The 23,990-nt window shown below is 39.0% G+C and overlaps 1 protein-coding gene across 7 annotated transcripts in view; it reads left to right on the top strand.

Annotated features, from left to right (window-relative positions):
• Positions 1-23,990, top strand: part of myo18ab (myosin XVIIIA b) — a 123,670-nt gene that overhangs the window by 80,979 nt on the left and 18,701 nt on the right. For all 7 annotated transcript variants that reach the window (XM_087841628.1, XM_087841612.1, XM_087841610.1 and 4 more), the window contains 13 exons: positions 414-533; positions 2,804-2,915; positions 4,274-4,401; positions 5,225-5,379; positions 5,549-5,672; positions 8,451-8,558; positions 8,741-8,833; positions 9,428-9,538; positions 10,688-10,792; positions 11,395-11,541; positions 12,039-12,152; positions 19,151-19,267; positions 19,389-19,472. In XM_087841628.1, coding sequence (XP_087697754.1) covers positions 414-533; positions 2,804-2,915; positions 4,274-4,401; positions 5,225-5,379; positions 5,549-5,672; positions 8,451-8,558; positions 8,741-8,833; positions 9,428-9,538; positions 10,688-10,792; positions 11,395-11,541; positions 12,039-12,152; positions 19,151-19,267; positions 19,389-19,472 — 1,518 coding nt within the window. The remainder of the gene's footprint in view (positions 1-413; positions 534-2,803; positions 2,916-4,273; positions 4,402-5,224; positions 5,380-5,548; positions 5,673-8,450; positions 8,559-8,740; positions 8,834-9,427; positions 9,539-10,687; positions 10,793-11,394; positions 11,542-12,038; positions 12,153-19,150; positions 19,268-19,388; positions 19,473-23,990) is intronic.

Raw genomic sequence — 23,990 nt, 5'->3', positions numbered from 1 at the left:
AACTGTGTTTTAACAGGGTAATGATCCATTTCTGCTCAGTGAAAACAGAAGTCTTTTTCTTGAGAAACAATCACATTTTTAAGTGACCCAAACTTTTGAGCTGTTCGGCATGGTTCTTCCTTTGTCCCTCTAAAATTCTTAACATTTGGCCTTGTTGTTCTTATATCATCCTGCTATGACATAAAGACAAATGACAACTGAAATATAAATTCTTTCTTTAGCAAGGCTTAGTTGGCATTAGTTAATTAGTTCTCATGTTTTACTTATCGGGTCCCAGATGATACCCCTGTTAGCTCCTAACAACAAATTTTACAATCACGAACTGACCCTGAAATAAAATCTCACAATTTTCGAGAGTTCTTCCAAGTTATACATTAATACAAGATTTGTCAATATTCACACTTAATCTTCAGATCACAGAGCTGTCAGCAGAGCTGGCTGATGAGCGCAACACTGGGGAATCTGCCTCCCAGTTGCTGGAGACAGAAACGTCTGAGAGACTGCGTCTGGAGAAGGACATGAAGGACCTGCAGGTAAAGATGGAAACATACACACATGCATGTACACTGGAGAAAAGTGTTGTCACCAGCTACTGTAATGCTGTATTTCCGGGCTACCTCATTTTGACTTCTACTTTGAGGTGAGCTCATTATTCATCCAGCTCAGAAAACTTGATATTTGGGCTTGTGAATGCACTTCATATTCAGGAGAGGAACACTCCTGAAATTGCACTGCTTACCTGCAGTTTGTGGTTTGCAGCGTGGGTCCCTTGAGCCAGGTAACAAAAATTATAATTCCAAGTTGGTGTGTGTGCAGGACACCCTGGCTCAGGGTGTCTGTCCCATTATTCTCGTACTGTTGCTTTGACCGTGTAATGAAATTGAACATTTTTGCTTATGCATTGCAACATATACTGAATGTTGTGGTAGCAGTATTTTTGACTGTTATTTGTATTTCAAGACTGACATTTTTGCAATAATAAATCAGATGACAAAAGAACACCAGCGCCATTTTCGCACATGAGTAGTAATGTTAAACAGTCATGACATTTACTGCTGAATTGGTTCACTGTTTATTCAGTAAAAGAGTCTAGATACCTGAAATGATCATCAAATAAGAAACAAACTACCCAGTTTTAAGAAAATGAGACTTTCAACTTTAAATATTTACACAAATAAAAACTTTGCTGTGTGTGGCAGGGCCTGCAGAATTTGTTTGACTCAAAGGGGCTTTGGTAATGCTCCTTTGTCAATGACCAACAGACAGAGATAGAATGTTGAAATCAGTTTGGGTATAAGCAGTAGGAGAGAAAGAGTGAGGAAGGTAAGGCTAACTTAGTTTAGTCAGGGATGGTGGATATTAGGGCTGCCACGATTAGTCGACTAGTCACGATTACGTCGACTATTAAAATCGTCGATGACTGATTTAACAGTCCACGCGTCGTTTGAAGCTTTGTAAGATCCCAAATGACGCAGGAATAAGTAGTAGGATTTAAGAGTGTAATAACGGACTGAAACAGAAGATGGCAGCACTGCATGTACAAGGATGCCAGCTGCCGTTAAACCCCGAAGAAGAAGAAGCTGTCCATAGCGCAGCCCAGCTCAGTTTCCAACAATGGCGGCAGCTAGTTAGTTTTAATATTACTCTTATTATTCTTTCTGGGTCACAAAATAAACGTTTAACATATTTTCAGGCGAGAATGTAGCTGTGTAAACCTCAAATATCTGTTCAGTTTATCAAGACACCACATATTTTCAAAAGCGCTGTGACGTTTTCGGAGACGTCTGTTACCCACTAGCTCGATAGCTAACCTGGGGCAAGGCTCACTAGAGCCCGTGAGAACACTGGGCTCCCGGCTTCGAACCCACCGCTGTCTTTCGCTACTCAGGTTAAACATGATATATAAGTCACTTAGATAACTTAAAAATGTTATTGTTTGGCTTTTGTCAGTATTTTATTTGTTCCTGAGTAAATCGGTTTGGCTGAGATTAAAGTTATAGTTTTTACACAGCTGAATAAACTTCAAGCAGACAGCTGATTATCAGAAGTGTGAGATGGTCAAGAATTTACTCCAGTGTCCTGTTATATTTTAGATAGCAAGGAGTTTATTAAACTTCACCGAAACAATCTGCAAATGTCATTAAAATTTAATAAACTATCATCTTGTCTTTATTTTTAGTTAGCACATACCTTAAACACTTAAAGCTGTAAGCTAATGATAGTTATATAAGAGCAGATGCTGTAAGCTGGTGCAATAAGCTGTATGTTTTATGTCCAATGGATGATGATCTGATTAGTCGACTAATAATCAGTGACTAGTCGACTATCAAAATAATCGTTTGTGGCAGCCCTAGTGGATATGCTAGACAAAGGATGTTGAACTGCCAACAGGAGGAAGAGACGATGATCAGAGAGAAGACTCAAGGATGTGCAGACGATTGATGTAAAAGAAGATGATAGAATGAAATTGAAGTAGATGATACCTAAAGGGAAAAGCATAACGAAGAAAATAAATAAGAACATGTGTTATATTTTAATGTAGCCAAAGTCCAAGCACTGTTCATTTCACTAAGTAATATTTTTCACCCAGACCCAGCTCTGACCTTCTCTGAGCTGTGAGCAAAATTATGTTAAGGGGACCCTTCACCTGACCCATGAGCCATGTAAACTTTTACACACAGTTAAAAACGCTACTCAAGTCTTAACACTGTAATGGACCTTTTCAAAACCACATTCTTGATGAATCTTCGTAGAGTTTTGTTGCCATTGTTATAGAAGCTGCTTGTTATCCCTAATCCACCAGGCCAAATTTGACAGCACGAAGAAAGAGATGGAGTCTATGGAGATGGAGGTGATGGAGGCTCGACTCATCCGTGCTTCCGAACTCAGTGGAGAGGTGGATGATGATGAGACAGGTTAGACACGACCTCCCCAAGCACAACAGTACTGACCAATCAGGACATAGTGATACTGATCACTCCTGGGTGTCAAGCTTCTTGTCACTAAATCAAATGAGTATAACTTATTCATAACTCTACACAGTTCCAAATCCTGTTTGTACTTCCATAGATTTATAATTGCACGCAATAATTCACTTCCTCTCATTTTTATTGGTTGAGCCCCCTCAATACTAAGAGCTACAGTCTAGTAAACCTATACAGTTGTTTTTGTGACTATTTTAAGGTCTATGAGGGTGTACTACTGCAGCATCATTATATCGTGTATGTAATGTAACAAAGGGGGAAAAAACAACAAGGAACGTTGGTGGTTGCTACAGTTTCTCTTTCAGCAATTCTATCTTTCACTTGAGGCTTTCTAAATACCTAAAACGAAATTAACACTTGACAATCTCTGCACAAGCTCACATCATCAAATCATTCTTGTGGTTTGTGTTATGTTTTCTGTTCCTTAAATGGACTCTACTTCACATAGCCCCGCACAGCTGTTACAGTACCAGTTATTCCAGACTGTTAGAAAAACCCAGTGTGTGTTCTTTAGTGGGGGTGCAGGAACTGCAGGGGTAATGTCCAATCGATGCTTTGACAAAAGCGAAGAAAAATCCAATGTGAAGAAGTACATTAGAGATGGATTGGTTCAATGCAAGAAAGGAAGCAAGGACTCAGTTCATGACGGCCTGCAGGCCTGCTGCCAGCCGTCTTTGTGTGGCCTGCAGACTTTGTGAAAGAAGAATTGATTCCTCAGTGTCTCCATCTTGCAACAGCTTTTCACTTTTGTACTGCAGTAAAGGAAAATGATGTAGACCACACTCATGGAGGGGTATTTATTCAGGACTGAAGTACATTCAGTACCTGTAGGTTGCTCCTCGTGGCTATAACTGACAGTTGTGTAGGTCTTACTAAAGTGCAGTTCAGAGTATTGAGGTTGGTAAAATAAGAGAATGTTGAATTAATGGACACTGGACAATTCCCTGAAGACGCTCTATAGGGTTCAGTCAGGTAACTTAGCTGCTCATTCAAGCACAGTAATAACACTGTCACTGTGGGCATTTGCTAAGTCCTGTTGGAAAATGAAATCTGCATTTTAATTAAGCTTTACAATAGATGTATGAATTGCTTTAAGATATCCTTGGAGATGTTTTGCCTTGGACTAAGCAAGGTTGACTTTAGTTCGTAGCATCTAAATGTTTTTATTCTCAGCCTTTCAGAATGTCTTTTATGGCTGGATACAGTAAATACATGTGTGGTAGTGAGTACACTTCCAGCACAAGCGACAGAGCACATGATGTAGACATTAAAAGTACGAAATATCACAGGAGGAGAGTGGAAGCTGAAGTATGAGCGAGCAATCAGGGAGATCGAGTTCACCAAGAAGAGACTGCAGCAGGAGCTTGATGACAAACTGGAGGTGGAGCAGCAGAACAAGCGGCAGCTGGAGAGGAGGGTGAGTGGACGCTGATGCATATTTATGAACAGAATTCAATTTTGTCTTTACAGTAAAATCTTGGGCTTTATCTTAATTATATGACTCTGATTTCCTTATTTTATTACAAAAACAGTTATATATATATATATATATATATATATATATATATATATATATATATAGATATATGTATATTTTCTGACAATATAATGTGTCATACCAAAACATGCAACACATACTTTCATGGCTCCCAGATAACGACAGTATAACAACATAGCTGGTTAGTTTTAAACACATTAAGAAGGGAATTAATTATTTCAGGTGATGATGTCATGAAGCTGTTTAAGTTCTTACCAGACGTGTGCATAGCTGTCATCAATGCAAACTGTGACTACTTTAAGGAATTGACAGCAAGAAAGATGGTTTGCTTTGTTCACACTAAATGGCCTTAACTGTTGTCTCTTCTGAGACTTTGATGATAGGGTGAATCTGGGTTAAATCACAAGTAACGTCCTTACTTATCTGATTAGAAATGATAATTTGATTTGAGCATCTATTGCAGTAAGAGTGCTCAGCAAGTGGTAATAGTATCCTTAAGCAAAACAAACACTTGCACTCAAAGGAAGCACATTTATGACTATAACTGAAAGCACATTTGCCATTAAATCCAGTTTTCTTCTTTTAATTTGAAAACTAATCTCATTCCCCACGTGGTGTTTAACCTACAATGGTCTTAATAAGCTGTTTTAAAAACAATAAATTGCTTGCGTACTGCTTGACTGTATTTTTTATGCATTCATCAAACAGGCTTCTTAACATATTGAGGATACTTTTTGTGCAGATCAGTGACCTGGAGGCTGATTATGAGGAGTCTCAGCGAAATATCCAGCAGCTGAAGAAGAAAGCCCAGCGACTGACAGCTGAGCTGCAGGACACTAAACTTCACCTGGAGGGTCAGCAGAGTCGCAACCATGATTTGGAGAAGAAGCAGAGGAAGTCAGTACACAAACACACGCAGTCAAGTTTTACCATCACACAGTTCTATTACTTTACCTACCTCTGCCTGGTTCCTGGAAGGCCCATTAGTAATGGTGTAATAACAACAGTAATTGTAAATAAATTACAGTGTTTTATGTGTGTGTGTGTGTGTGTGTGTATTTGAAAGGTTTGACAGTGAGCTGAGTGCAGCCCAGGATGAGGTGCAGAGGGAGAGAAGCCTGAGGGAGAAACTGGCTCGAGAGAAAGACGTGCTGACCGGAGAGGTCTTCGGCGTCCGGCAGCAGCTGGAGGTCTGTGTCTCTGTGGTCTGTGACACGTTGCTTTAGTGAAGGGTTTTTCTTTTCTTGGGACTTGGTGCGTTATTTGTGAATTATTTAGTGTCAGATACCCCAGCATTTTAAAGTTTTCAGCATCCTATTCATATTTAGATTTTGTATTTACTCCGTCACTTATTGTCTTTGAGCAGTGAAGACAATCAGTATGTTTAGATGAGCATGTGTGATCATTGTGAGTTTAAAGGGCGTGTAAAGCTGCGAGAAGAAATTGTTGTTTGGGCTTCCTTTGTAGTTACCAGGGTGGCAGCACAATATGATCCAAGATTACGAGGGGCTGTGCAAGCCAAAATTCATACTTTTACTCTCACATAGTTTTATTTTAATTTTTATATTTAGATATTTTTATTCTCATGTTTACACATATTTAACACACACACTGCAATATTGTGTTCTCTTATACATGTATTTTAATGTACATATTTACAAATTTGCACTCTAACATGCCTGCATTTTCATTTATGCATTCCTACATTTTGCTCTCATTTACATGCATTCAATATGCATTTAATCTCCCAAATAATATATATATATGTAAGAAGAGAATGCTCACATGTCTGAAGAAAATATATGTATGCAAGAGAATAATGTATGTGAATGAAAGAGTGTAGTGGAAACGGAAGGCCGGGTGTCTGTACCGCTGTGATTGGCTGAGAAGCACGCGCGGGTCACTTTCAAGTGTCTGACAGCATGGAGGGGGGAGAAGAAACTCGAGTTCTTCAGCGAGCTGTCTATGGTGTTATTTTTGTGCCACTATTCTGAGTGCAAGTAAAAAAAAGTTTGCAGGTGTAAGTGTTGCATTTTGAGGAGAAATTTATTTTGAGCAAAGAAAAGCTGAGTTTAAGTGAACAAAATGAATTGCTGCGTGCAAAAAATGTATTTCCGTGCTTGCTATTATCCACACACACACACACACACACACACACACACACACACACAATAGCAGCCCCTCTCGCTCCGTTTTTGTATTTGCGCTCGCTCGCAATGTGTTGCTCGCGCTCTCAACATTTCTGCCCGTGTGCGTTCAACTCTTTCTCTACACCGTTATATTTGTGCCACAAAACCAGCCAATCACAGACTTGGATGCAAAAATATCTGATTGGCTGTTCTTGTCTCCAATCAGCTCGAAATGACGAAATGCAATATCCCAGAATCCATTTGGTCCAAAACTCAAACGAGGCAGTGGCGGAGGAACACAGAGGGGCGGAGTTTGAAACATTACTCTGTCTGGGTCACAAAATAAACTTTTAAGATATTTTCATGTGAGAATGGTGCTGTGTAATCTTCAAATATCTGCTCGATTCATCAAGACATCACATCACATTTGCATAACTCCTCTGACGTTTTTGGAGATGCCTGTTACCCACCAGCTGACCGGGTGGTCACTCGGGTTAAACATAATATATAAAGCTCAACTGACAAAAAATCACCGACTACACCACCAGGTATTACAGGAAAAACCATAAAGCCTTTGAACTAAAACAAACGCTGTTGTGACAGTGACGTACAGTCTTGTTGGTATATATGTATGATTTATATCACCTTCATGTTTCCAAACCGATACCATGAGCAGCAGCTTTTACAGCTGTGGCTCCAGCAAACATCAGCTGATACTAGAAATTAATTTTAAATCAATTATAACAACATCTGATCAAGCTTGAACGTGCTGCTGTTGTTGTTTAGCGCGACATCCGCTGGTTTCCTGTTTCTGGCGCAAAGTGGGCGATAAACAAAGAAGAGAGATTGAAGTAGCAACAGGAGAATGAGGGGAGAAGAGGCAGCTGTGCAACGTAAAGACAGAATAACTCCAGCTTTGTCTTTTTTTCATTCTAGCTGAAGTACGGTACTAATCGCGTTAAGCACGAGCAACACATTGCTCTCTTCTCTTCGCTCAAAATAAATTTCTCCTCAAAATGCAACACTTGCACCTGCAAACTTTTTTTTTAAACTTGCACTCAGAATAGTGGCACAAAAATAACACCATAGACAGCTCGCTGAAGAACTGGAGTTTCTTCTCCCCCCTCCATGCTGTCAGACACTTGAAAGTGACCCGTGCGTGCTTCTCAGCCAATCACAGCGGTGCAGACACCCAGCCTTCCGTTTCCACTACACTCTTTCATTCACATACATTATTCTCTTGCATACATATATTTTCTTCAGACATGTAAGCATTCTCTTCTTACATATATATATATTATTTGTGAGATTAAATGCATATTGAATGCATGTAAATGAGAGCAAAATGTAGGAATGCATAAATAAAAATGCAGGTATGTTAGAGTGAAAATGTGTAAATATGTACATTAAAATACATGTATAAGAGAACACAATATTGCAGTGTGTGTGTTAAATATGTGTAAACATGAGAATAAAAATATCTAAATATAAAAATTAAAATAAAACTATGTGAGAGTGAAAGTATGAATTTTGGCTTGCACAGCCATCATACAAGATTTTTTATTCTAATTGTGTGTCCAACTCATGCCAAGTCTACAATTTTTTTTCACGGACACTTGTAGCTCTTGATTGCAGTTGTAATATATTGTAAAGACCTCCAGCTTCATACTGTGCTTGTTACAGAGAACAAGCTTGTAATTGTAACTTGTAATTGTAACTTCCCTTTTGTGTGTTTCCACTTTGTGGCTATGTGTAGAGCAGAGTATCTCAACTTTTCCCCATCGTGCACATGTGGCAGTTCCCTTTTCTGTGTTCTGACTCTAATCACCTGTCCTGCAGGACAAAGACCTGGAAGCTTGTGCAGTCAACCTGAAGCTGGAGCAGCTGGAGGCCGAGCTGCAGGATCTCAACTCCCAAGAATCAAAGGATGAGGCATCACTGGCCAAGGTTTGTCCTATTCCTGTTTTAGTTCGTCGAACCATCCACTCCATCTGTTTGTGCCAGTCCACACCCACAAAAAATCAAAACTGTTCTTTGTCTGTTCAACTAAAATAGATATATGATGGTGCATTAATTTATTAATTGAATATCAGGTATTCATTTTGGAACATCATTTTTTTTCTATGCAGGTGAAGAAGCAGCTTCGTGATCTAGAGGCAAAGGTGAAAGACCAAGAAGAAGAGCTTGATGAGCAGGCTGGTACCATCCAGATGTTGGAGCAGGTACACACGAAAAAGGAAAAAACTTTGCTTAGTAAAATTTTTTGTATTTACATTCCCAAAAAGCTGGTCCTGTTCATATGGACGTAGCGTTTTCAGTGGGAGAAACGTTTCATCACTCATTCAAGTGACCAAGTCACTTTCTCGGATCATGAAGTCATCCAAGTGATGTCATTTGTGACGAAACGTTTCTCCCACTGAAACACTACGTCCATATGAACAGGACCAGCTTTTTGGGATTTCCTTAACTGGATGATTGAGCATGCATCAAGATATTTTAAAGCTATTTTTAGACTAGTATTAAGGATGGTAGTCATGCTTTTTAGATTACAAAGATGACAGTTTGGAACAAAAACTACATTAAGTGTGCATCCACATCCAAGTCCAGTATCCTGCAACTTTAAAGAAAGTTTTCAAAATCTCATTCTTGTTTTTGTACACATTCAACTCCTTCTGAAAGTCATGCCAGTATATTGCTAGTATATTTTGTGAAATATGAATGGCATCGGACACATACCTCCATCAAAGACGGAACATGAACATTATGCTTCTTTAAGCCAAAGTGAGTCCAGAGCATCTGGTCTGTGTTTCTTTCAGGGTAAGCTACGTCTTGAGATGGAGATGGAGCGCTTGCGTCAAACCCATTCCAAGGAGATTGAGAACAAAGATGAGGAAGTGGAGGAGATCAGGCAGTCATGTAGCAAAAAGGTGAGAAAGTGCTTTTTCACATTTTGTAACACTTGTCAGCAAGTGTTTAGGAGAAGCAGGATTAAAATGTGTGGTTTTGGGCACAGCTAGAGACTAGATCCAGAGACACTGATGAAATTAGCAGTAAGGGCATGCACAGCAAAGGATAAATGAAATGATGACAACAATATGACAAAATCCAGTCAAGCTGCTATCAATTCAGTGTTGTTTATGGTTTCTAGACACCACAGAAAACCATTGAACTAACGTGTACCCTGTTTTAAATGTTTTTCCTTGATGCTTGACTTTGTGTGCATATTTCTTTTAGGTGCACTTCAGAGAACAGCTATTGTTTTTAAATGTGCAATAGAATTAAAAATGGTGGATTTGACTTGACTCACAGGGTAGGATCAGTGTGTAATTAATCAAAACCTCACTAACAGCCTTCACTTCTTGAAATACTCTGAAAGGTTTGAGAAAAAAGTCCTTTCTTTTCTGAGATTATAAACTTAACTCACCAAGAATCCAGAAACTAGCAAGATGAATTAAATGACACAAGATGTTAAATGGACTGGTGCTAGTACCTGCCTCATTCATATAACCAACGTGCACCTACATGCTGTTGTATCTTGTCCAAGGATGTTTTGGCATATGTCACATTTCCATGTACACATGGGGGAAAAAGGTGTTCATACGGTGTTGGGCTATTACATGTTACATGTCACAAGAGCAACTTCAGGTCCCCGTTTTGCTTTGGTTCTTTGCATCTCATGGGTCTCTGCGGGCCTAATGAGGCACCGTTTTCCCAAAAGTAATTCCCTCATTTGTCGTTTCAGTGATGGTGGTGGAGAGCGCCGTCAGTCTTGTCCACAATTCTTCAATAAATGTTCAGTTGGCAGTCTAATAGCTGAAGGCCATGGCACACGATTCCCACTGTTGGCAAACTGTTCAATGACATGAACCCATTATTATGATCCCAGTTTCACTTTGTATCGATTTACAGTGACCTCTCTTTCTAAGTGAACAAACTGAGCCAAACCAGCTTTTATTGACTATTGCTAATCAATAAAAGCTGGCATGTGAAAACAATATGTTAATATGGTGACTGTGTAAAAGGTTCTTGAACAGTTGCATTACGACTAAAGCATCACTGTGTGTGTGTTTGTGTAGCTAAAACAAATGGAAGTCCAGCTTGAAGAGGAGTATGATGAGAAGCAGAAGGTGCTGAAGGAGAAGAGAGAGCTGGAGTCGAACTTTCTGTCTGTACAGGACCAGGTAAATACAGTGAACACAGTGCAATGCAACCGGAGCAGCATCTGTAAAAAAAAAAGAAGAAAAAAACTGTAAACAAATATCTGACATGTATGACCCGAGGTTTTAGCAAAATTTGGCCTTGTGGACTTAGATATGTAAATTTTCTTCTGCTGATTGCAGATTCAATTTTATATGAGTATGGACAAATAAATTAAACTTGTGTGAGGTGTTTATGTTTAAAATGAACTAGTACTATATGAGTAAGCTGTGTTATCAAGGGATGTAAGCATCACTCATTTCGTTTCATGATATTCTTTTAGAGAAGGTAATAATTCATTTGTTTATTCAAACATACTTAAAACATTTGTAATGCAAAAAATATTGTCTTTAGTAAATAAGAAACTACTAAAGTTTATCTAGTAGTTAAAATTGTTACTTTCTTCGTATGTAGTGTTTCACTGTAGTCAAATTTTTATTTTTTCAGAAAGTTCTATGTATGCTAGATAATCTAAGGATTCTTCCTTTAATGATAAAACATACGGTGTATTACTATAACTACTATAACTACCATAACTTGTCCCACTCAGTCAGTTGAGTCACACTTTGGTCATCTTGGTTCCCAGGTGAGAGGTGGTGACATAGAGGTTGAAAAGCGCTTGAGGAAGGACTTGAAGAGAACCAAGGCTTTGCTAGCAGACGCCCAGATCATGTTGGACCACATAAAGAATAACGCACCCAGCAAGAGGGAGATCGCCCAACTCAAGAATCAGGTACAGCCACAACTTCATAAATTACTGACAGCAGCAGTTTCAAAAACATGGTATCATCTGTGGCTTGTGGGAAAATGGAAAGAGCCCTAATCTAAGTAGATAGAAAAACACCAAAGAATGAAAGAAGTCAAATACTGACACCAGCACATTTACATGTTAACATATTTTATGCTCCTCTTATGGTAATTAGCATAATCTTGGATTATTTTTTGCGACAGTTTTTCAGGCTTTAAGCTGTAAAACACCTCCTGATGTGATTGAGTTATGACTCAAAGCATTAATGTCTGTGGCCTCACTTCAACTCCCCTGTGCCTTCTTACGGGACTGAACCGTCTGAAAACCTTTGATCCAAAGCAGAAGATTTTCCAAATAAAGCCTAGCCACCTGGATTCTTGACTGGGACCAGAATCCATTAAAAAACTGTAATATATCTACTGGGATACTAACTGTGAAGTCGTCCTGAGCTCATTCTTTTCCTCAATGTCTGTGTGTTTTAGTTAGAGGAGTCGGAGTTCACCTGTGCAGCTGCAGTTAAAGCTAAGAAGTCCATGGAGGTGGAGATTGAAGACCTACATGTTCAGATGGAGGACATTTCCAAAACGAAACAGGCGGTCAGTACAGCTCACTAGATTTTCTTCTCAGCCTTTAGAAGGAGAGTTTTCAGCATGCAGTCTTAGGTGAAGGTTAGGATTCTTCCTAAGAAAAAGCTAAAGCTGTCTCAACCATGTAGGGCATTTTCTTTAAGATGTCATAAGGCATAAGATGTCATCTGTGGTGGTAGCGGGGTCTCAGTAGATATGCTGAATCTCTACTTTTAGAGATTAGTGAGAGATTGAAGACATACCTGTTTCCTGTGGGACCCCTCTGAGCTCATCTTACTCTTTCTGGTCCTCTTTTTAAATTTTTTTAAAAATATATTTACATATAAAGACAATATAATTTTCATGAAGAGATTTTTCTTAGTCACTGCAAAATACAACTCTCTTCTTCTTCTGAGAAGCCATTTTTAGCTCTGTAGTTTTTTTCTTAGTTTGCTCCTGTCAGAAACGCTCATAATCTGTTTTGACCTTTATATTTTCTGTCCTTTTTGGAACGACTTATCTAACGTTAAGCCCGGTTCCCATGGTAATCTGGTTTTCACACATCGGTCAAAGTGTGTTTCCTCCTTTCTCCCATGTTTCTCTGTCATTTGCTCTGCTCTTACTCTCTGTCTCTGTGATGTTTAATGTCCTTCTGGTTCTTCTCCTGCCTGTTAAAAAGAAACGACCGTCTATCACACAATGGTTGTTCACGTATTGCTAAAACCAATTTAAATAACAAAAAGATTAACTTTAATTTTTAGGTGAATATTAGTCAGTCAAATCGTGGAAGGATGGATGGAATTAATGAACGGATGGCTTTACATATCAATACTTAATCATATAATTATATAATAAAAGTTTCCTTTGGCTTTCTATTAATCTGCTATACTTGTGAAGCCTGCTGCACACGTCTAGTCTTTTATTGATTTCATTGCACACTGTACTTGAAGCCAGATGTAGAGAGGTGCAAGGTCAGCCATTTGTTTGTGCTGAAGGTGGTTTGAAGAGTTTTAGCTTCTGGTAGTTTCTGGATTTTCACATAATCACCATGGAGTGTTGCAGTGATTATGTATTATGTAGAAGAAGCTTAACTTCTTCTACATAATTCTTTATAGTCAATGAGCAAAAAAATGAAATGAAAAAAGTAAAGAAATCAGTATAAATATATATTAATTACACTGCATTACAGAAAGAAGAAGAATAGAAAAGTGTCATATAAATACCAGTCAATTCTAATACACCTGTGTTCAGCTGTTTTTATTCTTTTATTCATGCTGCACTCTGTGTGGCTATTTTTAGCTTTCTGCAGTCCTTCCTGGCTGGACGTGTAATATATTATTACTTCCAGTGCCCTACGTACCCTTTCCCCAGAGCAGTGATGGAAAACGTTTTACTGCTCCCATGTTTGCTTATGGGTCCAAAAAAAAGGTTTTACCTTTTATATTTTTAAATATTAATATAAAGGTTTATTATTTACAATCTTCATCATCTAAATTTGCAAAATAATAAGCTAGTAAACCAGACAACAAGAAAAAAAGCATAATTAATTTAGTGTTTCTAGTTCCCAGGTGAACTCATAACTGGGCTTGGTGAAAATAGCCACTGGCACGAACAGGCCAGCAGGTGGCTAGAAAACTGGCCCCACACGTTTTTTTCTTGTTTCCACAGCAGTGAGGCCAGGGGCAGGTGCTTCGCAAAGTAGTTTTGTGCCAGATTTGCATCAGCAATGTGCATTCACAGCTGTTTTCTAACAAAGTTCCAGCGTTTGTTATATCGACATCACCATGAAAATAATAGAAATTAGATTCTGGTGACTCTTTGTTCAGCTAGCCAACGGTGACCACCAGATGGCAGTAAATTACAGGATGAGTTCAAAGAAGCAACATGAGATCATTTGTGGAGCAGTAAATGGTAAATGGCCTGTATTTATATAGCGCTTTACTAGTCCCTAAGGACCCCAAAGCGCTTTACATATCCAGTCATCCACCCATTCACACACACATTCACACACTGGTGATGGCAGCTACATTGTAGCCACAGCCGACCTGGGGCGCACTGACAGAGGCATTTGTGGAGCAGTACAGTTTAATCGATACCTATTTTTAGATTTCACTGGGCAGGCAGTGCTTGCCTTGCTTGTCCTGATGTATAAACTGGAAGAAATGGCACTGAACATTCACTTCAGTTGCTAATTATTTCTAATTAGTGTCATCGTGAATGCAGGTTAATGAAGAGCTTCGCTGAGAATTCAGCTGCATGAGCATTTAGATTGAGCCAACACAGTTAAATCTGGACAAGATAAAAGGTTTTTGTATTAAACCCAGGTCATAGTTTGGAAAACGTCAGAGTGTACCCTATGTGACATTTCATATTCACACACTCTTTCAAAAATACTTTTGAATGAACAGCCGACTGGCAAAAAGGAGAGAAGATACAGTGTAATCAAAAGGCAATTTCTTAGTCTTTAGTATATTTTGTCACACTTGTATGTTTCAGATCAACAAAGAGCATTTTGTATTTGATAAAGGTAACTTAATACATGTATTTTCTTACTTTTCATTTTATTTATTATTACTATTACTTGAAAAAGGTTCTCCAAACCTACCTGACCCTGTGTAAAAAAGTAATTATTACCAACCTAATAACCAGTTGTCTGACTCTTTGCAGCAAGAACTGCGATCAAGTGTTTGATATTGGTGGCAATGAGCCATTCAAATTCACATTCAAATTTTATTTGTCACACACACACAACCATACACAGTATGACATGGGGGTGAAATGCTTGTAGCTGTGCGATGCCCGACCATTAAATGACAGAAAAACGTTTTACAGTATTTCCGATTTACAGGTTACTACAAAAATTTACAAATTAACTTAGAAATTTACAGTAAAAAATGTGCAAATAGCAGAAAGAGATTATAAAGATTATAAATCATAGGAAGTGTGCATAAAGAAAAACCAGAGTGCGTGTGGTGATGTGATGTGTGGGAGAGTACAGTCCTACACCTGGTTCAGGGCCCGAATAGCCTGGGGGAAGAAGCTCCTCCTCATTCTCTCTGTTTTGGCCTTAAGGGAGCGGAAGCGCTTCCCAGACCTCAACAGTGAGAGGAGTCCATTGTTGGGATGGGAGAGGTCCATCATAATCCTCCTAGCTTTGGTCTTGCACCGCCTGGTGTAGATGGACAGCAGGTCAGGGAGCTCTGATTGAATGATGCGTTCGGCCGAGCGCACCGCTCTTTGCAGATCTCGTCTGTCGTGCTTGGTGCTGTTCCCAAACCAGGTGCAGCTAGTACATAGTACAATGGAGGAATCTTGGCCCACTCTTCTTTAATTCAGTGACACTGGAGAGTTTTTGAACGTGAAAGGCCTCTTTAAGGTTATGCACAGCCATCTCAATCTGATTGAATTCTAAATTTTCTTTAGACAACTGCAAAACCTTTATTTTGCTTTTTGTTCAGCCATTCAGAGGTGGACTTCTTGTCTTGGATCATTGTACTGCTGCATAGCCCAAGGGTGCTTGTGCTTTAGGGAACAGACAAATGGCCACCATTCTCCTTCAGGATTTTGAGGTAGAGAGCTCAATCAATTACGGCAAGTGGTCCGTCACACTACCCCCACCATATTTGCTTCTTGAAGTCTGTTTCTTATTGATGAATCATGAACTCCTGACCTTAAATGAGACAGGTGAGGCCTGCAGTTCCTTAGCTGTTGTTCTGGGTTCGTTTGTGACCTCCTGGATGATTTGTTGGTGCGCTCTTGGAGTAACTTTGGTCGGCTGGCCACCCTTGGAAAGGTTTATTATTTTTCCAGGATTTCCCTATTTGTGGATAATGGCGCTCGAAGTGGTTTGCAATCATTTCCGGAGTGATAGATGTCAGTTACTTTCTCTGTGGCATGGTGGTTATCACTGTTGTCTTGAATAAGAATGAGTGGATTATTTTAATAGGTTAATGCATAATGTTGTTCCTCTTCAGACTTACTCACTGTATGTGTTAAATTAGAATGTGTTATGGCCTCTGTGCCTCTACCCTGGATGTCTTAGCCGTCATTTGTTCTTTCTCAGGTTGTTTGGCGAACGTTGAAAAGTGTTGTACTGCAGAAAATATTCATCTCGGGATATTAATACTGCTTAACTGTTTTGACAGAGTGTGTAATCTATTCAGTAAAATGTGAAGGAGGAGTATATAAGATGAGATAAGGAATCAAGACCACTGTGCCAGCAGCTGTTTGTTTTTGAGAATGACTTCTTCATGCACCCAGCTCGCTGGAAAAGTAAAAGGCTGTGAGAACCGATAACAGAAATTGTAATTACATAAATGGAGGATTTTTTATGCAGCCCTAACTACACGAGACACTACAATTCAGTGGAAATAAAATCATGCAAATGACATTTCTTTTAGATGGCTGCCGCTTGCATGCTTCTCCCATTGTAATTGCAGTGTTTTGAGAAAATTGTCACACATGTTTTCAACAGCTTTGTTTTTCCACAAAGAGCTTCTAGCAATCTGAGAGGGAAAATTAAAGAGAAAAAAACAAAGAGCCCGGCCATGTAATTGGGCTGAAATTACACTAACAGTCTATTGTTAAATGAGAGTTTGATGCTGGTTACTGGCACTTTTTTCAAGTATCCATCACATGCTCCAGAGATGGAGATGCGTTCGCAGCTTTTATCAGCACTCAGCACTGATAAAAGCACTCAACAGTGGATTAAAAAAAGAAAGTGTGATATGTAAATGAATTTGCCCCAGATTCCGCATGGATATTTTTAGTGCATCAAGTGCATCTTGGTACACCTAAGCACTCGGTGCTTTCAATAAAAATAAAATGAAATCTTAGCTTTATGATCTAAACCCCGATTTTGAAGCTATGGATGTTTGGATCATTCTCTATCCCATTAGACTGTTTTTCACTAAGCGCTGAGTGTCACTAGCTCTTTGCGTTAACTCTGTGCCTAAATTGATTTGTTAACATTTTCACATTAGTCATGATTTATTAATCCATTGCCCTGCACCAACAACCTCTCCTCTTATTTTGTATATTATCCCAGTCATTACAAAAATAGGATTATTTCAGCACAGTTCCCAGGCTGCCAGTCTTTTAATTAGGTATGTTGGTTATATCAGGGAGCTTGGATAACCTCTGGTGAGTTCTGTGATTAGAGCAGCATGTGTAGGCTCTATGTCAGCCACATCATCGGGACTGCATTGTGGCCTTTCACAGATTTAGCCAGTCACGCAGTCCATTGGAACAACTGTTGCAGATGACGTGTGGAGCCCAAGATTTATCCTGGTCATCCAGCAGACAGCCAAAGCACAATTTGTATATCTTCTTAAGGTTTGTGGTAATTGGGTGACGCTGTGCTTCCGTCATGAATGAACCACACACGTAACAGAAACTGTCTGGATGATTAATACAATTTCTAGACATGGTAACAACTAAAATCAATCACAATTAATGCCGTCTATAACAAACACGGGGAACTGTTGTTAAATCTGGTAATACTAATTATTTTACACTAATTATCTCAGTCTGAATGGATCCAGTCTTTTGGAGAGGGCTGGACTCTGTTCCAGTCTGGAGGCAGCTGGCAGGGATGTTTTGTATCCCCCTGAGTGTGCTTCCTGTACATTGGGAATTTTGCCAGCAGATCAGAAGATTGTTTCCCTGCAACTTCAGATGTCCTACTGTCTTACTGGGAGACCCCAGTGCTCATGTGACCTGAAGGACAGCGTGAGGAAAAGCCTGTAAGATGGTCTGTTATTAGACCTGTGCACATAACAGTTTGTCTGTCATGAACATCGTCTTTGAAGGATGTCCATAAGATCATGTGGCATCAGGACATGTGTTCTCGGTGCAGGTCAATTTTGTATGATTGTGACGATAAGATTTGTAATCATATCATGCACTCTGTCATATGTTCTGGACACTTGGGTGAAGAGAGGACCTGATCACCGCCCAGTGATGAGTTTGATGAGGTGACGAGGGATGATGTCGGACAGACTTTGCACACCAAAAAGTTATTGTGATGGTGTATTGTGAGTAGTGTCTCTGGATCAAGGAAAAGTGACTGCCCCGAGTGGAGGAGTTTAAGTATCTTGGAGTCTTATTTATGAATGACAGGAGAAAGGAGCAGGAGATTGACCGATGAAGTGGGCCTCTGCTACTTTGATGCTGACAACCTCACTTATGGTCATGAACTCTGGCTAATGACTAAAGAATTAGATTGTGGATATAAACTGCAGAAATGAGCTTTCTGCAAAGGGTCACTGGTCTCTCCTGTAGATTTAGGGTGTCTACACACATTTTATGTTAAAGATGGTACATCTGGTGCGAAAGGTGCATAAGAAAGTTTACTTGGTCATTTAAAAAGATCTTAAAAAGCTCTGAATTTTATAAACCACTCTTGTTACTTATCCAGATGCCTGTTAATGGGATTCATTATAATGCAGAAATACTGCACAGTGAGTAATGTTAATGTGTAATCAGTAATGTGAGCCATTTTATCTCCACTCGTTTTCCAACATTCTTTTATATTTTCATTCATTTTACTTTGAAATATATTCTGCAAGATCTTAAATTTCTCTTGGTAGTGTTGTTTTACAACATAGTAACTGATAACAATAGATTAATAGATGTTACTTTGAGTAATTGGACATTTATGCCCTCCCCGATTTCTTTCTTTCTTTTTGCAAATTTTAATATTAGAAAAAGTTAATCTGAGTAAATGCACAATGTAAATGTTAGATAGTGATTTCATTTATTAAGGATATAAAGTTTTCAATCCTACCTGCTGTTGTGTGTAAATTTACTTTAATGATCTGAAACATTTACGTGCAAGAAATATACAACTAACTAAAAAACAAAATCAAGAAGTGTGCAAATATTTTTCATGGCATTGAATAGGACCGAGAATTGTACAGGATTTCCTACCTCATCTAAATCTTGTGAAGACAGTTAAATTTTTTATTTCTGGAGAAGCAGTTGCCTTCTTGCTCTGTAGATCTTTGGCATATCTTTTTTATTTTCAGCTGGAGGAGCAGCTGAGTCGTCTGCAGAGAGAGAAGAATGACCTGCAGTCAAGAATGGAGGAAGACCAAGAGGACTTCAATGAGCTGATGAAGAAACACAAGGCTGCTGTGGCCCAGGTATGATTTCTTTCTTGTTTAATGTACACTGGCAATAAAATGTTTGTGATCCATTTCAAATGATCATTAAATCCAATAAAATGTTGCTTCATGCCTTGTTTTCCATTTTTGGGGGTTTCAGTCGGCTCAGAACCTGGCTCAGATCAGTGACCTTCAAGCCCAGCTTGAGGACGCCCTAAAGGAGAAGCAGGAAATTCAAGAGAAGGTAGATGATGACTTTTGTTCTTGGCATAAAAATGGAGAAGTGGCCAGTGGTCAGCCAGGCTTTACTCTGTCTAAGAACAGAAAATGGGAATAATAATAATAATGATAATAATGATAATAATGATAATAAATGGTAGAGATGCAAGCAGTATGTTTTTGCTCTATTTGAGCACTCAAGTTCTCCAAACGTGTGAAAAGATGGGAAAGGAGTAGCATAGTTAAAAAAAAAACAAAACAAAACAGGAGGATAGAGTAAGTGAACAGAAATTCAGTCCTTTCATCATCAAAACATAAAAATAAAAAAATAAAAATTTTGAATTAGAGACTCTTTAAAAGTCAAATGTGAACAATTTAGGTGGATCTGTTTTGGGGATATTTCATCTTCCAGAGGACTCCATTAGGTCTTTATGGTTAATCAAGTTTTGCAGCGCTCACTTAAATATGGATAGCTTAATTCAAACAGTGGGTTGGTTTACCTTTTATGTTTGGTAGTACAACCAGTGTAAAAGTAGGAAAATCTTGACACCCAATAATTTTTCTGTATCATATTGTATGCCAGGGGTCAGCAACCTTTCTGATGATGAGTGCCATCTAAAATTTCCTCAGAAGTCAATGTGCCATATGATTGCATTAGCAATAAATTTAATAACGCTCTATACTAACAGTTACACACTATATAGAACAACTTTCTAGAATTATATTTGTTCGCAGATATTGGCAGCTATCAGCGAATAGTTATCAGCTACTTTGAAACAAGAAAAAAAACAAAACACTTCTTATCCATAACAAGAACTCCATAACAGCAAATGAACTGTACAACAGAAAATGCAAATGCTATCTATGGTCTCCTCACAACAATGATAAGAAAAATAAACTGGGCCAATATGGCATGTTTGTTAATACAGGGATACACATGTTAATGTGATCTCTGGTCTCCCACTGAGAGACACAGGCCTCCAAGTGTCCAGCATTCAGACGGCTACCTGAGGACACTCTTTGTGTGAGAGAATATCTGCTCACACAGATATGTAGAGCCAAATACTGTCAATAATGCCTCTGCAATGTTCTGAGGACAGTTAAACTTGTCAGGTAGTGATGTCCAGCAGGTGAAAATGCAGCTCCATGAACACGCACAGCTGTGGATTCCAGCTGAGTTCGTAGTTCTGCAAATTTTGCTGCATTTCGATGTCCTCTGTGTCCAGCCAGTTAATGTGAGACAAATCCAGCTGCTCATTAAAGCTTTCTGGTTTGATCAGAAAAGAAAACATTGGTCCATACATCTGAAAGTCCCGAAAACGCATTGTGAATTCTGTCTCGAGTCGGAGCGGACAGCTCCTGAAGCATTTGAAGTGTTGGAATGTGGAAATTTCAACATTGCTTGAAAAAACTGCCAGCTAGCAGCGTCCCTCTCACCGGTAGACTAAGTTATTTTTAGCCAATTACAAGTTGAATCTGGTAGTTTGGGTTGTTAGCTAAGATACCATCATTAAGAAGCGGCACAACTAATGTGTCTATGAGAGCTAATTTGCGATGTGCACCGCTGGCCCGGCCATTTATTTTTTAATACACCTGCTCAAATTAATTAACTGCGTGTCGTGCCCAGGGCTGCACTGGGACAAAAAATCGGCCCGGGCATTTTGACTAAAGACCGGCCCACCAGGTATTATAGGAAAAGCCTTAAAGCCTTTGAATGAAAACAAACGCTGTTGTGACAGTGATGTACAGTCTTGTTGGTATATGTATGATTTCTATACATTTTACGTCAGATAAAAACTTTGGTTGTAAGATTCAGATAATTATTTAATAACAGCCAGACATTTTAAATGAGAATAAGAAAGAAAAGTATTTCTTTGTGCCCCCCTCTCCTTGTTAATGTCCCACCTGGCCCCCCTGGCAAAACGTTGCTAGACCCGCCCCTGCACAGCTATCAGCTGTCAGCTACATAGAAAAAAGGATCCTGGTGTTATTTCTCAGAAACAGTTCATAGCTCTGATGATTCAGTAAGGACATCTCCTGGTTTCATCCTCATGTTTTCCCCTCACCAGATATACAAACCGATATCATGACCAGCAGCTTTACAGCTGTGGCTCCAGCAAACATCAGCTGATACTAGAAAGTAATATTAAATAAATTCTAACAACAGCTGATCAAGCTTAAACATGCTGCTATTGTTTAGCGCGACATCTGCCGGTTTCCTCTTTCTGGTGCAAAGTGGGCGATAAACAAACAAGAAAGAAAAGCCGATCAGCTGATCATTGATCAGTTTCATGATTGAAGTAGAAACAGGAGAGAGAAGAAGAGGCAGCTGTGCAGCGTAAAGACGCAGAATAACTCCAGCTTTGTGTCTTTTTCCATTCTAGCTGAAGTTCGGGACAAACTGCGTCTCTTCTCACCTCAACACAAAACACAAAAAATGGTCCCGCATTCTCTGAATGCGGGACCATTCCATTTTTTATGGGACGGTTGGCAACTCTACTAACTAACCTTATGAATAAAATAAAGTTCACTATCAGTAGCATCGTAGCACCCACCCAGCTGTATAGAAACTCCGTCATGCTAGCTAGTACGCAGTACAAGTTATTGTAACTGACTGTAAAAAGTCAGCACAACGAAAATAAACTAAACCTAAACTTGGTTTATATCTGACCCAGATAGACTGACCTTGGGTCTCTCCTCCTCCTGCCTCCCCTTCCCACATCCACCTGCTGGCCTCTGTGGAAGCTCCGCCATAGCCACTACCAAACAACCCAGTTATTTTTACACATCGGCCAGCATCTGGCCAGCCCACCACTTCCCATTGTCCATGCCGTTCCCAAAAAAAAAAAAAACCCAACCAAAAAAAAAACATTGGCCCATAAAGACTAAAAATGACCATCGGGCAAATGCCCGTTATGCCCAATGTCAGTGTGGATGCCAGCTGGCACGCATGCCCAGGGTTGCCGACCCCTGTTGTATGCTTTGATGCAGCCATGAGAGCATTCTCTTTCTAAATGAAGCCGTGTTCCTGCCACATTGCGGTTGCCACCAATTTTCCTGACATTCAGCAGTAATTAGACCATTTACTGCTGCCTAACAGCTCAGAATAGAAACTGTGAGCACTATATGGTCCTGTGACAATCATAGTTTCATACTGTAGACCCTCTGCTTTCCTCACACTGAAAGTTTCTAGAGTTTCTGCTGCTGCAGTTCAGTGAAAAATCTCATTTACAGAATATGATTAATGTGTACCTCTGCTCAGCCTGTTTCCTTTGCTTTTGACAAATACAATCCTCAACATAACTAGCAAAAATGCGACCTACGACCCTACAGGAAGTTTTTGCCAGGCCTACAGAATTTATTTGCTTTGTTCGTGTATAGAAATACAGAGGTGCATGTTAATTTATCATGTTATTTTTTTTTTTATGGCAAAAACAGGTGTTGATAAACACCAAACAAATAGTACATAAATGTGTTTATTGTTGTTAGTTTTTGCAAGCTACATATTCTTTGACAAAGTAATCAGTTACTAATCAATAATAATTAATTAGTCTTTTTCACATATATAAATGAGAACACAAAGTTGCACTGCACTAAAAACAGTTTAACAAAATGTATTTAGAAACATACATGTAACACATAGCATTGCCATTTATTTTGACATTACACCAAACATAACATGTAGAATATATATATATATGGTGTTCATTTTTAGATCATCTACAACAGCTCATATATATATAATTGCAAGCAGTTAAGTGTTATAAAAACAATTCTCAAACGTTATATAAATGTTGATATTCCTTGTAGCCTAAGCAGTTTATATAGCACGTTTCATCCAAACTAGTTAAGGAGCAGAGATATATGCACACACTGTGATCATTATAAGAAGATGCATGTGTCATTCATGCAACATTGACACTGACAATATGGGACACAGATGGCCAGCTTGGTTTCCGTACTCAGGCAAGCACTACTGTCATCCTTGTAATGACTGCAGCTGCATGATCTTTTTTTCTTCATCAAACACATTAGTTGAACCGAAATAAAAGGAGAGGGAAATACATGAACTTGTACACATTGTTTGGTTCATGTGTAAAGAGGGAGAAAAGTGAAAATGGCACAATGGCTGTTTTAGGGATATTTTTGTTTTTCATTGTAGTTTAGTTTCACTTACTGTAGTTTCTAGTATGTTTTCATTGAAGTTAAATAAGGTGATTTCAGTGTTGGTGTTAGCGTGTTTGTGTTTACTGTATCATAGAAAGCATTCATCAGAGATCATATTTAAGGAGTTTGGAACAGCTATTATAAAATGAACACTTGGTGACTAATTGACACACTGAGACATTCTTGGTTCCAAGTACCAAGCATCCTCAAGTTTTGGGTTTTGTAAAAAGGAAAAAAAGAATAAACTGACAAGATGAACAAGAAGGCATCTTCTGTACATTTTCTGTTAAGTTAGGGGTGGCTGTAGCTCAGGTGGTAGAGCAGGTCATCTACTGATCGGAAGGTTGGTGGTTCGATCCCTGGCTTCCCCAGTCTG

Source organism: Neolamprologus brichardi, chromosome 1 (assembly GCF_056152115.1).
Source record: "Neolamprologus brichardi isolate AB-2024 chromosome 1, ASM5615211v1, whole genome shotgun sequence".
Classification (NCBI taxonomy): domain Eukaryota; kingdom Metazoa; phylum Chordata; class Actinopteri; order Cichliformes; family Cichlidae; genus Neolamprologus; species Neolamprologus brichardi.
This window is presented reverse-complemented; position numbering and strand designations above follow the sequence as displayed.